The sequence below is a fragment of the Symsagittifera roscoffensis genome, chromosome 2, assembly GCF_963678635.1.
Source record: "Symsagittifera roscoffensis chromosome 2, txSymRosc1.1, whole genome shotgun sequence".
In the NCBI taxonomy this organism is placed as follows: domain Eukaryota; kingdom Metazoa; phylum Xenacoelomorpha; order Acoela; family Convolutidae; genus Symsagittifera; species Symsagittifera roscoffensis.
This window is the reverse complement of record NC_087063.1, coordinates 67,164,062-67,181,429: the sequence shown is the minus strand read 5'-3', so window position 1 is coordinate 67,181,429 and position 17,368 is coordinate 67,164,062. Positions and strand designations below refer to the sequence as shown.

Below are 17,368 nucleotides of genomic sequence, written 5' to 3'. Positions count from 1 at the left end.
GCATGCGCAGATCTTCGGTTTCTTTCCATGGCCTTTCAGAACACCGGTCAGTTTTTTTAATTTGTCCTTTGTCCAAATTGGAGAAACGAAAAAGATAAAGTCGCTAGAGAGAGCTTTTTTTAAACAAGGGCGGTTGAAACAATCTGTCAAAAACATTAAGTGAAAAAATTAGTCTGAAAAGACACTCAAGACTCAACAAAAGCAAAAAAAAATTTAACCTAAACTTGTTATTTTTGCTGGAAATGGCTATTGGCTTAGATGAAATAACAAACAAATGGTTGATAACTAATTGCAAATTTAATGTGAAAATTGTAGTAGATTTAAACTTGGAGGTCAGTCTCTAATCAAGTACTTTTCATTTTTTGTCTAATTTAGCCTAAAAAAATTGAGGTAAGTTTTTTTTACACTGAGACAATAATTTTTGAGTTTTTTTAGAATCCGAAAAACTACTGAAACGATTTTAATATGATGCCAAAGTTGACACCCTGCAAATTGTCTTGCATGTATTCAAAAGTGGCTGGAAAAAAAACAGACCCTAAACCCTAGTTCCTTCCTACCACTAAGGGAGTAGTGGTATCAATAAATTGCCAGAAAGTATACAATGTGAAATGTAAAATAGTTACCATATAAAGCAGCCACGAAAACGGAGTAGGTACAAAAGAGCTATATAACAATAGGCAACAGTTACAAAAAATATGAAAGTTTTAGCCTAATTGACGTAGTTTTTGGCTGACGTATATACTATTCCGCCCAAGAAGTTCATGAAAAATAACCGGTCATAATTGATTATATCGGCAATTATAATGGATTTTTAGGGGATTACACCATATACCCTACCAATTCCTGTCACATTGGTAAAAGTAAGGGTCGGTGTTATGTTCATTATCCAAAGCCCCTCGGTTTGGGCGTTAGGTCCAGTAACCAACTAGGAAGTCGGCGTTACGTTCAGTGACCAATCCCTACAACGGTTCAGATGTTATGTTTGGGCGTTACATTCAGTAACCAATCCCCTCCGGACGGTGAGGCAACTAAAAGGAAGCTAAACAGTTGATCTAAAAGAAAATAAATTGGATAAGAGAGGGTGAAACAACAAGTCAACAAAATTTGAGAAATTAAAAATTGTAAGGAAAATTGTGAAGGAAATAAACAGTTTTTTTCAGCCAAAATTTGTCTGCTTTTTGCAGCTTTCTAATGGAACGCGTGTTAAGCCAAAAATAACTCAGTTTGTGAAAACAGAGTAGAAATTTCAGAAAAAAATCCATTATAATTGATTATAATCGATTAAAATGGTTATTATTGATTAGACAAAAAAATTATAATCGATTTTAATTGATTATAATCGAATATTTTTGATTTTCATGGACACTGGCCATGAAAATCTATGATCAGTTATTATCCATCAAACTTCAGTGCGTAATATGACACGACTTTCGGCTGGATCATATAATCTGCCAATTTTCCGCTGGTTTATACTTCGGCTGTTATATTCACACTCAAAACTTTTTTTCTTCGAAGAAGGCGCCGCATGTGAAAGTTATTTTTGTTCTGTAAAATTAAATAAAAAGCAAATTAATGCTGATGCTGATAATTTTCGAAGTTCATTTCAACTCTTAGTAGTTTTGTTTATGTTCATCAACAAGCGTGATCCTCCATTCCGTCATAGAGCTCTTTCAAGTTCTGCAGATGCTGGTGAGATCTGAAGTGCACCTGGAAAAATTAACAAATAACAATGTGCTAATGGAAATTTTTGATTTTTTTCCACATTGCGCTTTTATATCCTAATTCATACAGGGTGCCTCAAAACTGATGAGACTTTTGAAAGGTATGTCATTTGCACCTGAGTTTATTATGCGAACGTGACATTTTGAAAAATGTATTTTTATTAATTTCTGAAAGATCAATTCAATTTTTCCCACCATTTTTTCTAAATGTTTTCTGGATCATATAGTTCAGGCAGCGAACAGTGTTTTCACCATTTTTTGCATTTTTCATCACGATTGCAGCAACAGGACGTAAAAACCAGAGACGCGCAACGCGAAACTTTGGTTTGCAAATTTAAAAGAAATTAGCATACTAGGTTGACCAAAAATTCTTCTCGGGTTTAATGATTGTTGTTCCGATCAAGCTATTCAAGTTAGACCATATCGTCATTCGGTTTCAAATCATAGACCGAATCAGTTAACGAAAAGTTAGGTTTTTCTAGAGACGCTAAGCAGTATACTTTGAAATATTTCAATTTATTTCATAGAGCAAATCTCATGCCGAAAAGTTTCAGTTTTACTCAGCAATCTATTAAAGCTGAGAAACTTGTGAAAGTTTTAAAATGTTCGATGCCAGTCCGCAAAAATTTTTCTTAGCAAGCTATTCAAGCGATGAATTTTTGAAATACATCCAGTTGTTTTTTTTAGATCGACAGTTTTTGCGGAAATTTAAAGTTTTCCTATGCAAGCTAACCAAGCATTGAAACTGAAAAGTTAATTCACGAAGAGAGAGGAAAAAAATTTTAGGTCTTGAATTGGAGCCACTTAATCGACTATTGAAACTATGCAACTTTGAAACAAGTCAAGCTATTTCGTGAAGCAATCGGCTCGCGGAAGTTAAAAAATTTCCATTAAGCCTCTCAAGTGATAAAACTTGAAATACTTCAAATCATTTTATGGAACAAACCAGCTCGAAATATAATAGTTTTTCTTAAGCAAATTATTTAAGCTGAAGTAAATTGAACGTTTCAAGTTATCTCATGAAACTAATCATTTGGCGAAAAGTTAAAATTTTTTCAGAAGGCTTTTCAAGCGAAGAATTTTTGGAATGTTCCCATTATTTTTCATAGAGTAAACTGGCACGCAAAAACTGAATGTTTTATCAAGCAGCTATTCAAACTAAGAAACTGTCAAAATATTTTATAGAGCAAATCAAATCGCAAAAAAATCGAATTTTTCTGAATCAAGATATTCAAACTATAAAAATTTAAAACAATTCAAGTTTTTTCAGACCAAATAAAAAGAAATTTTATAAGCCAGCTATGTAATTACAATATTTCAAGTTATTTCATTAGGGAAAATGGATGCAAAAAGTTTTTTTTTTTTTGAAGCACTTCAAATAATCAAACTTTGAAATATATTTAAATAACAAAAAAAATGAAAAAGAAGCTTTGAAAGATCGCTTATGAAATACAGTCAGCTATAGAGAGCCAGCTATAGAACGCCAGCTAGAGTTTAAAAATAGTCTCAAGAGTTGCCCATTGTGGGAGATTGAAAAATCTCATTTGAGATCTGCTTATGGCCAAGTTTCAGTTCTGCTTCCAAAACGGTAGATTACCCATTTTCTAATCATGACGTTTTTCGCATTCGAGATTCTAATTATTTTTTGCATAAAAATTTAAACTCAGGAGACAAAAATCGAGTTAACTTTGTCTGAACTTTTCAATGATGATAGTGCAAAAACTTGAAAAAATTGAGGAGCTTTTATTGTTGATCGCTCTCCAAACATAGATAAGTTCTTTATAAAAGCTACCAAAATCGAAAAAGAGTCATTTTTTACTCTCTTCACTAACATTGAATCGGAAGTATAGAGCGAATAGTGCAGTGATGACTATGAAGAGGATGGAGAACAGTCGGTCTAGGATGTCTGCTAGTATCATCCACTGCACTTTCGTCACCTCCCTCACAGCCTCCTCTCTCGTCTTCGTCAGGAAGTCACACAGAGTCGCCTCCATCGCTCTACATAGCAACAGGAAGCGATAGATAGTTAAGTTGTCTTTTCTACATAGGCAACAGAAAAGACAATTTGGGTCTTTTATGTTATACGGCCCAAATTGTCCAACTTGTCAGTTAGGCTTGTTTGTATCGAAAACGCCGAGATTTCTTTTTGCTCTCGATTATAATTTCAGCCAATCAGATTTGAGCATCATTATCAAACATTCACTAAAGCAAAATAATATATTTTTTGGACCGTATAACAGAAAATACCCGGGAACAGAACCGAGATGAACACTATTTGCATTTAAAAAAAACCTCTCTTTTCGTGAGTGCTAAAACTCTAACTGCAGTCCCTGATAGAAAAACACAATGATCGAAAGCAAATCTGAACTGGGAGCTCAAAATTTTCGATCATCTCTAAAAAGCAAGAAACAACTTAGCGCAGTCAATTCAATATTTTTGGCAAAGACAAAATAGTTCAATCGGGCCGAAATGTGTTGCGAGCTTGCCAGAACCGTTATAACTATTTGAATTGCTATTGAAAATTAATGACTCCAGATCAAGCGTTAAATTCTCTATTATTCACATTCGTTTCTTATCTCTATAAGTGTTATTCAACACTTTTAAATTCCAATTATTTGAAAAATGTTGCCTTAGGATGTTGTGAATGAAGTTCTGCACAGAGGGAGAGAGGTACTGCATCGATCCCTCGCCCAGATTGTCTTCTGTCGGATCTGAGAAATCTGAAAACAGCAGCCTTCAAAATACTTCATATAAACTTAGTTATTGGATGATCAATGATTATATAGGTAATCATATAAAACCTCTAGTCGAACAGCAGGAATTAACAAAAGTTCAAAATTAGTTTTTAACGCAATGCTGTGAAGACCAGCAATTTATTCTTCGGAACATTTTTTGGATCTGATAAACATTTAAGGAACTCTAAGTTTTCTGGATTCTAAATCAGAATTCTTTTATAAAAAGTATCTCCTTTTATGAAGATTGTTAAGGAGACTGATTTAGTCAAATTTAGCACAAATCAGAATTTCAGATTTGCCCTAAATTTGACGAATGGAAACAGTTCAAAACAAGTTGCAGAGCAAATCACTGTAAATCACTGTGAATTTATTGTTGGTTTTGGATAAAATACCGAGATTGTTTTCCGAAGTTGATCATCTGTTATAGGGCTGGGAGTATCGGGAATGTTACTAGAGAGAGGGGAAAGAATGGGGGTTGTATCGGTATAGGAGGAGCTGGATGTGGAAAGTAGTGCGGGAAATGGGGGAGTTATTGGGACGAAAGGTGGTTGTGAGTAGTTAGTGGGGCGCAAGTTGCTTGAGACACCTGGAAGACCGGGAGGTATTTTTGTGGTTTTTAGCATTACCTCATGCGAACAGTTGATGTCGCGCTCTTTAGGAATGAGGAAGTTAAAGATGAGATGAAAGTGACCAAATTTAGTAAAAGTTGATTCATATGATTTTTTATTTTTGATCAATAACGTGGTCAAATTTTTTGTTAGTGCTATCTAAGTCATATAGATAGTCGGTTTTAAAACAGAATTTTTGTAATAGTTGTGAGTTAGCTGCCGGATCCGCGTCGTAAGGTGAGTCTTCCATATAGCGGATGACTATGTTATCGTTGTGGGTGACGGGAAATTGATTAGATCTTCGTACGATAAAGCGACTAGGTACATACGATAGTCCAATACTAGTGAATCGGTTGAGTTTTGTTTTGTATGTGGGAGCCGAAGGTCTGTGAAGACATCGCTTCGCCAGCTCTATCGTGCCCTTCGGATATTCAGTCATGATTGACAGGTCCACTCTGTAGTCGCCGAATATATCGTGTCTCGCTGCCATTGTAACGGGGCGCGCGAATATCCAGTGGGCAAGGGTTTCATTGTCTTCGCCGCACCTCTTGTATTGCGGACAAGTCGTCAGATTCATCGAATGATTATACGCTGCCAACTGGATTGGTTGAATTGTAGTGCATTAGTGAAATGGTAAATGATGATGGTTTAAGCTTCGTCGTCATCGTCGTTTCTTTTTAATGGTATCAAAAAGAGTTGGTAAAGTGATAAAAGGATATCCAGGAGAGTGTAGGTACAAAAAAGTTTTCATTTCATCTACATAGGTGTTACGTTGGCTTTGGGGTTTGGTTTTGTCAGAGGAGTATTGAGGGGAAAAGGGGAGGTTTTCAAGCAAAAACGAGTATGTCTCGGTTAGTATGTCTAGGATTCTGAGAGTGTTAGTATGTCTAGGATTGTTACTAAGTGTGAGTCTTCATGATGATGGTCGGTTTAGTAAGTACCTAGATGGGTTAGTAGGGTAATTTATCTTCATGAGGATGCATTGTGAGCAAGTAGGAGCGTTGAGAAAAGATGACGTGGCCGTTTCAGATGGTGAAGCTGAGTGGATTACTTGATGGATAGTAAAGTGTCGGTCAGCAATGTGAATTTATTGTTGGAGTTGGATAAAATAGTGGAAGACATGTTCAAGTTGATCATCAGTCATATGGATGGGAGTATTGGAAATGTTACTAAAGGAAGGGGAAAGAATGGGTTTCGCATGGGTATAGGAGGAGCTGATTGTGGAAAGTACTACGGGAGTTGGGGGAGTAGTTGGGACAAAAGTTGGTTTTGAGTAGATAGTGGGGCTGGGTTCACAGTCCAAAAATTTGTCATGGGTGTCAATGGCGGGATTATTTAGAGAGTTACGAGCATCAAAAATGGTTTGTGTAGAATCATCAGAGTGCATGTGAGGTGGGTTAGATAGAAATGTAGAAAAAATGGGGCTAAAAACTGGCAAGGGAGAAGAAGAGAGATCGGAAATGGAAATGACTGAATGTTGTGGTTGAAGGTTGGAGGGATAAGAGAGAGAGAACGGCTGAGGGATTCAACTTAGTGGCTCATCGTGGGCTGAAAACATTATTGTTCTCAGAACGAAAAATTATTGTCTGCTGTTGTTCTATGATTTGCGCTGTGACTTGTTTTGAACTGGTTCCAATAGTCAATTTTCAGTCAAATCAGAGATTCTAACTCTACTTACTTATTATACTTAACAACCTTCATGAAGGGAGGGGTTTTCGAGTATAGATCTATATATGAATAGTCTCAAATTCGACTAACTTAATCCCTACTTTTAAAAGGGACGAGATTGTGAAGTAGATCCAATTTTATATTTGAACAAACTTTCAAATGAAACTTCAGAATGATATTTCACCTGTGTTTGTGTGTTGACTTGAGTGGTTTTTCGTGGCTCTGTTGGTGGTGAGAATAGTGATGTAGGACGCGAGTTGTTTGAGACACCTGGCAGACCTGAAGTTGTTCTCGTGCATCTTCCGCATGTAGCTCCTCTCAGACTTCAGAGTCAGCATGCACATACAACCCACTACAGTCTTCCACACGAACTAAAAACAGAACCAAGTTAATTACACGTGAAATTTATGAGAAACGTGAAATCAAACGTGAAATTATCATTGTAAAAGTGTGCAATTATGTAACTTCTATCAGGCTTATGATTTTCAGAAACTGATATCTCTAGAAACGAATATGAAAGGGAAGGGCTGAGCTGAACCCAAACTTTAAAATTTATCTAAAAGTGCCCCTGCTGAATTATTTTTTAAATTAGATTTCCCTCTTTGGTGCTAATTTTCGAGATACATTTTAGGTCACGGACCCTAAATTTCTTATGGAGGCATCAAACATTTGCATGCGGCGCAGAAAGTTTTGGCAATTTTTGGCAAACTTCAATTGCGTTATGTCCCCCCCCCCCCCCCCCCCCCCCCCCCCAGAAACAAAAGCTTAGATCTGCTTCCGACCTTTACAATGAAATATACAAGATGATGTTTTAAAAGTGTCCAATCCCTCCACCACAGATCTTTCTCCTCTCTTGGATTGAACAAATTTCCTAATCAAGCTTTCAATGCTAAACTTTCAAGTTAAAACATATCTGATTATTCCACCTCCCCCTAGAAAAACAGAAAAACAGACTGGGGATGACTAAGTTTTTGGTACTTTTTTGCAGAGATTATGAAAGTTTATGTGGCTTCGATAGCACTCAGCGGTCATCTCAAATTACGCTGTTTAGTATATAAGAGGATTCTATTTCAAGAAATTAGCTTCTCTTGCTTGGGGAAAGGTAAATTTTAGGATGTGCCATGTAACTGAAAATGCATCCTATAACTGGATGGCAACTAAAATAAAGCTGGCCTTAACTGAAAATAGGGGAAGAAAAAAAGATAAATCTGGACTGTGTTATGCACGGGCGGATTTAGGCGAGGGGGGGGGGGGAAGGGCGCGGACTTATCAAATTTGCTGAGCTGAATCTGATTGCTCATGGGAAAGCTGCCTACAGTTTCGAGAATTTTGTCGACTTTTTGTTTCGAGAATTTTGTCGACTTTTTTTAGGTAGACAAAACTGATTTTCTGAGCTCTCCTAAAGCATTACAAAGAACGTTTTGGCCGAAATCTCTGCGCCGCAGGTCAATTTTAAACTGTTTAGTTTTGATATAATTGGAGCTGATTTACTGCCTCATTTCAAAGAAAAACCTTGAAGGCAAGTCACTATTCGGCTTCTTGGGATTTTAATACGCTTTAAGAGTTTTTAGCATTTTAATACATATTTTAATACGTTATCATAGATCAACGAGCTTGAGATTATCAAAGAAGCTTGCTGCAGATTCAAACGGATTTTGGAAAATCCTATTTGAATTATATGCTTCATTTTTAAAATGTTAACAAGACTGCTCGTATCAGGGCGAAACCCTGAAAGTTCCGACTGCCTTTTAAGGTCTATGGAGCATTAATAAGGTGAAAAATTTCAATGTAATAAAAAAAATATAAAATTTTTCTTGAAAAAATTTGAGATTTTTTTCTAAAAAAACATCCCCCCACAAGTCATATTAAGTACAAAGTGATAGATTTTGCGCCTATTAACAAATCAATTATGGTATATAAGCTTCTTTGAACCAATTTGGAACGATTTCTAAGACGGATTACATCTCGCTTACGCGTTAATAGCGCGAAATTTATTGCGCGTTAATTGTCCCAAATTGGCCAAAATGGCAATCTTTAAACCCCCATAACTTTACAACTTTCAGCTCAGGACAACAATTTTTTTTGAAAGCTTCAAAAAAGGCTAGGTGAAAAGTCGAAATTTGTCTGAAGAAAAACCCATCCCGAGCACAAATATTCCGTTACTTTCGTATCGAAAGTCGGAACAATTACTTTCGTATCGAAAGTCGGAACAATGACAAAATTTGGATTTCGGAGAGGAATTCGATTTTATTTTCAGACGAGCAAGGTAGATACCGATCCCAAGGTCTTGCACAGGGGGAGTTCAACAGTGCTGAAGTACGGTGGAATCCCTCATGCGCGAAGGACCGAATGCGTGAAAATAAAAATCAGCCAATCAGATTTCAGTAATCTAAAATTTGGAAAAAAAGTAAACATTTTCAGGGACTGGAGTATTGATATTGGCCGAAACTAAAAACGGCAGAAATATGCAAAATCTTCAAATTTTTCTTTGACCGCCGCAAAAGTGGTACAAATTTTACATTTCAAGGGTTTCGTAATGAAAGTAGCAAAATATTGCTTCATTTAATTCATTTTAACTGAATGGCAGATGTTTCTGTTTAAAAATTGACTTTCGGCTAATTTTGTCTTCGGTCCTTGGCCTACATGTTTTTTCGCCCATTCGGACCTTCGCACATGAAAAAAGCCCCCCCCCCCCCGAAGTACAACAGTGCCGAAAAAGGCGGGAAGACTTCAGAATTATTTACACGCATTTTCTAAAGAGCGGGAAATTACTGACGCTAATTATCAAACAAAATTACTCCAATTTCAGCGCCAAAATGCCTGCAACAGCAAATTAAACAATTGTTTTGGCGCCAAAACGTCTAAATTGCAATTTTTTTCTTCCAAAATTTTTAAGTGCCTCTTAAGATTGTAAACGATCCCTGATTAATCTTTGATTGCCGCACTTAATATGTTGAAATTTGTTGTTGTTCCGACTTTCGATACGAAAGTAACGGAATATTTGTGCTCGGGGTGGTTTTTTTTCTTTAGACAAATTTCGACTTTTTAACTAGCCATTTTTGACGTAATTTTTTTATATCATTCAAAAATTATTGTTGTCTTGAGCTCAAATTTGAAAAGATATTTCACCTGTGGTCATTTTTTGTAAAGTTACGGGGGTTTAAAGATTGCCCTTTTGGCCAATTTGGGACAATTAACGCGCGATATATTTCGCGCTATTAACGCGTAAGCGGAGAGTTAATCCGTCTTAGAAATCGTTCCAAATTGGTTAAAAGAAGCTTATTTGCCATAAATGGTTTGTTACAAGGAGCGAAATTTATCTTTTGTACTTTATATCGTGTGTCGGGGGATGCTTTTTATTACATTTAATTTTTAAATGTTAATACTGCTCCATAAACTTTAATAGGCAGTCGGAACATTCAGGGCTTCGCCCTGATACGAGCAATCTTGTGTAGTTTTTATGGCGCGTGGGGGGATGATTTTCACAAAAATTTCAAATTTAAGAAATTTTTTTTTTTCATTTTGTTTTATTACATTTAATTATTTTAAGTTATTACTGCTCCATAAAACTTGAAAGGCAGTCGGAACATTCAGGGCTTCGCCCTGATACTAGCAGTCTTGTTCAAATTTTCGGCACTGTTGAACAAAGTTTTCATTTTCGGCACTGTTGAACAAAGTTTTCATTTTCGGCACTGTTGTACTGCCCCTCTTGCACATACGGCTTTGAGCCTTGTGATCAATTGGCAAATTTTATAAATAAATGAATAGTAAACAAATTATTACAACCTGAGGAATAGGCATTGGTTCCATGGCAGAACTGTGAATTAGCAGAATGACCACATTGAGGATAACTGATAACCCGACAAGTATGATAGCCGACAGGAAAAACAACCCAATGACTGGAAAGTTGTCACTCGAGTTGGGCACAAACTGACTGATTAGGGATAAGTTTAAAACGAGTGAGAGTAAAATTGTGATGGCAAAGCAGATTTTTTCGCCACACGCGTTCGGAAGTGTGAACGAAAACAGCGCCATAACTGAAAAAAACGTTCTCTTTTTCCTCCAAATTACACTCTTTTTAAAGAATTATTTCGAGATCATTTTTGATCTATTTGTTTTATCCCCAAAAACTACACGGACCAAGTTTGGAAATCGAAATAAAACAAGTGGTCTCTGAAAAAAGAAGGGTCCAGCAATTGCTTATTGCGAGTTCAATTGGCTCACGGAGGAGGGGCGCGGAGACAGACTACGCCATGCCATGGTTCGACCCCTGACCAATCATCCATGACAGTTTTAAGAACGATAGTAAAAGGGGGAGCTGAGTTCAGTTGTGATGGCTAAATGATTCCAATAGACCGCTCTTTAATATTGTACGACATCCATTTTGTCCCAACAACCAAAAAAAACTATTTTTAAAGACGATTTTGATGCCAATAAGCACAAATTTTTAGCGTACATGGCGTGGCAAAAAACGCAACCCTCCGAAACGGCATTTTCGCAAAAAAATCTAAAAAGCCGAACTAAAAAAATCGACAAAAATTACGACTTTAATTTTAAATCCGTCCCTACTCTCTTGTGAAAATTATAGATCCACCTTTCATTCACCCAAACAATACTTGATTGAGATGCCATCATGTCCGTTATTTTTTCCTTACGATTAAATAAATTTAATTCAGAAAAAGTCATTGTCGTCCACAATATGATCAAAAATTGAAAGTTCAGTTTTGTTTGGTTTTTGGAGGAAAAAGAGATGATATGATTGGTGCCTGTGATGATGTACAAGGGCATGAGTAGACTGCATTCGTAGAAGAGAGCTCGTCGCTGGAAGGAGAACACGAAGTGGAGTCTGGAGTGGTTCCTCAGGTTGATGTGGACCACCTCTCGCAGTGTCTTCGAGTGGATCAGGTTCCACTCAGGGTGGTCGTGGATCTGGCGAAACACGAGACGCATCCCCACCACCTGCAGGCAACGAATAATCCTAGGAAACATTCCAGAAATTGTTTCTTATACTTATTGATTCGACCACTTCACAAAAGACTGCAAGGAACTATGGCGTAAATTGTTCACAAACCCCTGCTTTAGTAGCCCAGGGAAAGCTCGCAAGGTGCGAACTGTAGTATCATTATGAAGCCGTATTGGACATAATTTGAATGGTTCTAAAGACTGCTTTTTCGCATCAAGAACGAACACCTCATTTGAAACAAAGAAAGATTTTCCCCTTTAAATCATTCGAACGGTTGGTTGATTTATATTAAGTCTTTCACCACATAGAGAATTTTATCTTTTTCTCGAAATCATAAAAACATTTTATTCAAATGGTCAAGGTGGTTGACGCATAATCTTGATGTGTCCTGAATTCATTTAGAATCAAAATTATTAACAATTAGTTCACAACAAATCATGCCATTATTACAAGATTTTACTGCGTTTTGTGATAACTAACGTGAGACAAATTCATGTCATGAATATCCTCGGGGGAGATAAATCTGATTTAGAATCGACAGGGAAGGAGCTGAGCCCAGTTTTTTTTTGTAGTACAATTAATGTGGTCTTAAATCTCCTTTTTGGAGGATACGAGTGGCAAGTTCGCTGGTCTCGTTAAAGCACCTACGGCTGTTTTCAGTTTACACGGTGATGCAATCCAGGACAAAACAGTGGTGCTATTTTTCCAAAAGTGAGTGGAGTGGGGCTTCATTCGTATTTCATCAGTGGTGAACTTGCACAGCCGAGCGCCCATAAGCAGTTTCGGAATGCTCTCTTGGTTCAGCGGTGACACCTTTGTTCTACCAATCAAAAAAGTAGCGTGTATGGCAGAGCTAAATGCAGTTCGGAAGTAAATACACGTAGCCATTGCGTTTTTCGTCGCAGAAAACATGAAGATGTATATCCTTAGGTGACAGCTGTGGTCCAAGTAAGCTCGGTAGCCTCTCAGGGGAGACTTGTTTTCATTTTCGACCAGTTTGTCAATAATCGGTACAAAGTCATTGCGCACGTTTTCGTCTCAGGAGATACCAGACTTCCACAGTTTTTGCAGAAGAATATTCAGTTTTGTGACAAACGGCTCTAGGATACCTAGTGGGGCGTTGCTACTGTAGAGAGGACTGTTCGGAGTTTAGATGTTGCAATATTAGTTACCTTGGTTGTTGGTTGTACGAATATTGTATCGTCAGTTGTGTCTCATTTGACCCCCGGAAACCGATGCATTCTAGCATTAGTAGAATTTTTGCCTCAATCAATGGAGTAGATTGCGACATTAGTGTTAGATACGAACTTAGTTAGGTTGAATCCCCCTGTCTTTGGAAGGATTTTAGTTGCGTAGCAGAATCTGTAGCCTCCTGTGTCGTGTTGAACGAGTGAACAAAATCCTCCGTGTAAAAACTTTTATGAAACAGTTGAGCAGTATTGGGCTTGGTTACGCAGTAATCGGCAGCTGTTTGATAAAGCCCAAAGATGGCAATGGATGGTAAGCCTTTTGCACCAAAGATTAATCACGTGTATTGGTTTTGTTTGATACCATTTGTAGTAGGCCAAAGGAAGCGAAGCGCATTTTGATCTTCATCTTTAATACCTATTTGCATAAACATGCCTTCAATATCCGCCGATAGCCCACAAGTTTTTCCGGAGTCGTAGTAGAAACCAGACATATTGTTCAGGAGATCGGGTCCAATTTCAAGACAAGAGTTCAACGGGACGCCTTTGTACGTTGAGACAGCGTTGGCCACTCTGCGTTCCTCCCAAGCTTGTTTGAGTTTTTTACAGGGTGATGTGGGAGGTACCAAAGTAATTCCGGCTGTGGGTATTGGAAACTGACGGGCTTGATGAAGTTATTTTCCACGTCAGTAGTAACAATTTCTCATAAAATTGCATGGTTTCAGGGTCCTTTCCTAGCCTTTTTTGAAGTAATTACAGTTGAGCTTTAGCTACCGGATAATTGTTTGGCAATTTCACTTCGTTTTACCAAAGTAGATTTCTTTGTAGCGATCTCCATTGTGCTCAATGCCTCGTTCCATAATCTTAGTTGTCGTTTGCTTTTATCAGAGTATGTAGCTTTGTTATTTTCGTAGATGCCTGATCTTTCCACCTTCCAGAACTTTTCCACTATTTCAGGAAGAGTAGCGTCTTCTCAATCATTTAAGTCAATGAAGTTATTATAAGGTGAACTTGATCCGGAACTATTAAATTTCCGATTGGTTAGGCCAGTGATCGTCCAACCTACTAAAATTTTGTAGATTTTTGACAGCGTAGGGGATGCCTGTAGGACCTTTCCTGATATCGCGCTCTGCAATATTCCAGAAAGAATCTAAGCCAAGCAAAATTTGCACTGTGTTGTCGCCTATATCAGAAAAGATATGTCGAAAGTTGATATGTCGAAGGTGATTGCAGAGTGAGCATCTTCTTTAAAGGTTGTTTGCGTCGATGGCGTCAAAACTCAGAGTTTCAACTGAATAAATTGACTGTAGAGTGAAAGTGGGCTTAGTAGCGCTATTTGGTCCGATAGTTAGCAGGAGCAGAGAAGAAGACACTTTGTCCTCACTGAAAGCACCTCGTACGCTAAGCTTTAGTTGTTGGCTTGGTTTACACTGAAAACTTTCAGCTGTTTTGTTGAGGATATAAGAGCAGCTGTTGCAGTTGTCGAGTATCGCGTAGCAATCTAGTTTGATGGCATTGTTAAAAAGTGTTACAGGCATAAATTTTAACTGATTCCTGATGTTGCTCATATTTTCGATTGGATCCTTAGCTTGTTTCGAGGACTTGATTACTGTAGTGCCAAACTGCATGTTTTCTGATTTTTTGGTTGTGCGTTTGAAACGGCTTTTTGTCGATGTGTAGAATTGAATCAAGTTTCCCTCCGCAGTTGTTGATGAAACATCACTTAGTCGAGGTGCAGTCACTATATCTGTGTTGGCCTAAGCAGCTGAAGCACACTTTTGTTGTTTCGCCAGCTCTGCCCGTACGGGAAGTTTTAAAAAGTCCGGATATTTTTCAATATAGTGGGCTTGGTTATCTATTGGACATGTTAGAGTTGTTGGTCTTGTCAATACATCTTAAAAACTGCCGTAGTTATGCCTGGAAAAAAATAAATTGGTTGGCTCTGCTGTCGGATTGTTGCTGATTCATAGGTATGCGATTTCGTCCTGATTGTTTTGAAGTTGTTGGTTCTATGTCCAGGCTCTCGCATGTCCGCGATCAATCATTCAGGTACTGCGTTAAGTCCTTGAGTGTAGCGTAATCGAGGTCGTGCAGCGCGCAGTGTTCTTCTCACTTTATTTGCAGACATACTGGGAGCTTTGAGCGATCAAATCGGGCCAGGCTACTAAAATTTAGATAAACGGTGCAGCCGTTGAGTTCGAAGTTGTGGATTAGTTTCCGTAGGAAAGCAGCGTATCTTATAAAGCCCTGTGGTTCGCCTAGTATCAATTTGTCTGATGAACGCTGACACCACATATTTTGAGTTCCCGTATCTACGCACTAATTCAAGTATTGCCTGTTCATTGCCAGGGGCTTAGCATTATCAGTTCATAATGACTGCAAGTAAATATTTTTCTCAACCGAGCTTAGACGTGGAAAGTTGCCTATTGCAGTCTGAAGGAGTTCGAACCAGTTGTTCCAGTCCAGTGGGTTGCCATTAAATTTGTTTAGTTTTATATCTCTTAACTTGAATCCTTTCATACTGTAGTCGATGCCTTTGGCCGGATGATTGGTAACGTGGTTGCTGACTTGTCTTTGTTCATTGCCGAAAAGTCTGTTGCGTTGTTGATCGTGTGATTGCGAGAAAGTCCTATGGTGGGCGTTGAAGTGGTTGGCAGCAAACTGTTCAAATGTAGTAATAGAACTAATGCCAAGCGAAGTTGTTAACAGACCAAATCGAAGTTGTTAGAAGTCAAATTTATTAATAATTAGTTCACAACAAATCATGCCATTATCACAAGCTTTACCGCATTTTGTCACAATTAATGTGAGACAAAATCATGTCATGAACAGATTTTTTTTTTTAAAAACTTCAAATAAATGTTTGCTATTTTTTGCGAGAATAACTGTAGTCGGAACATTTCATGCTACTTGCCGAGCAATGAACTACACTTTTTGATTTTTGTATCATTGTAATGATAAAAATTTGTGTCGCAGCTAAGTTTTGTTATCAGATGGAGACTTGCCAAAATTCCCCTACTCAATTCTGTTAGCCATTTTATCAAACACATCTTTCTTGCGGATATTTTTCAGTTGTTTACGTCAGTCATTTAACGAATTAACGAGATTTTTTTCTAAAACGTTTTTCTATAACACTGTTCAAAAGGCCATTTTTTAAAGAACAGATAAGAAATCTGGAATGAAAATTTAAAAACTTATAGTAAAAAGTATCAAAAAACCCGAAATGACTATTTATTTTTTTAAAATTGATTTTTTTGCAAATGAACACAGTTTAACCATGGTAGCAAAAAGATAGCCTGTTGAATGATAAAACATGAATAATCAAACAAAATACCTGGTTGCAAATAAAAAATGGTTGGCGTCCCAAAAGAATAACAATTTTTTTTTTAATTTAAAACTTTTGTATAATCTTTTGCGGGGAATTTGAGGTTTTTTAATGGTTTTTTTTTCCAATTAAGCGCTAAACGAAACCTTAAATCTAGTTTTATTGATAATGAACTCATAGATTTTTAGCCTAAAATTGTTTTAAAAAACAAAGTTTTATATAACGAGTGTCACCCGATTGCGTTCTACCTCGAAATAGGACTCAATCTCAAAATATTCAAACCAAAATTTCATAATATTGTTCGAGTCACGACTGGAAGGGCTTTGATATGGTATATCACTCGACCCATTCCGATAATTATTTGCGGTAATTGATTTTGCGTGGTGAACAAAAAATATAAAAACAAACATAGCCGGTTACTGTGCAAATAGCACAAAATGTTCCGACCACAGTCTTGAAAAATACAAAAACAAAGATTTTTTCTTTCAAATTGATGCATGTTGTGATAGAAAAATCTGTTGCATGTTGTGATAAAACGAAAAAACAAAAAACCTAGGCATACTTGAGAGTGATACAAAAAACTCATTTGGAAAACAATTTCCGAAAAAAAATGACTCAAAAAACGAAAAAAAAATGTTTTTTTTTTAATTTTGAAAAAATTTCAAACATTTTTTCAAAAGTTTTCACAGAAATTTTTTTGAATTTTCGAGTTTTTTTATTCCCAAGTTTGCGCTAAAAAACTACCTTTACTTGAGTATAACTAAGTTTTCAAGGCTTAAATAAGCTATTATAATCGTAAATGGTCACCTTATTAGCTCGAAATTAGACCAAAAATTTTCAACCCGTTTTTCTCAACACTGTGGGAAAAATGTCAAATTTTTTTGATGTCGTTGGAATCACAATTGAAAGGGCTTCTCAATAAATCACTCGACCCTTACGACGATTATTTGTGGTGCCCGATTTTGCGGGGAAAACAAAAAAGTGAAACACACCTGAATACAAAGTTCAACCCCATTTTCAATGGTCGGAACAAAAATTAAAACACACCCGAATGCAAAGTTTCTCTCACTTTTTAAATGGTCGGAACAAAAGCAAGTACAGATTACATCTTGTATATGGCAGAGGTTGATGAGTCCTCCGTGTTTGCGGAATGACATCATG

The 17,368-nt window shown here is 37.1% G+C and overlaps 1 protein-coding gene across 1 annotated transcript; it reads right to left on the bottom strand.

Moving 5' to 3' along the window:
- Nucleotides 1–1,590: 1,590 nt before the first annotated feature.
- Nucleotides 1,591–17,368, bottom strand: LOC134840550 (acetylcholine receptor subunit beta-like 2; the record flags this gene model as incomplete). Its single annotated transcript, XM_063856443.1, is given in 5 exon segments — nt 1,591–1,707; nt 3,554–3,719; nt 4,351–4,441; nt 6,917–7,103; nt 17,314–17,368. Coding segments are annotated over 5 exon segments (574 nt in total), but the record flags the coding sequence as incomplete, so codon positions are not given.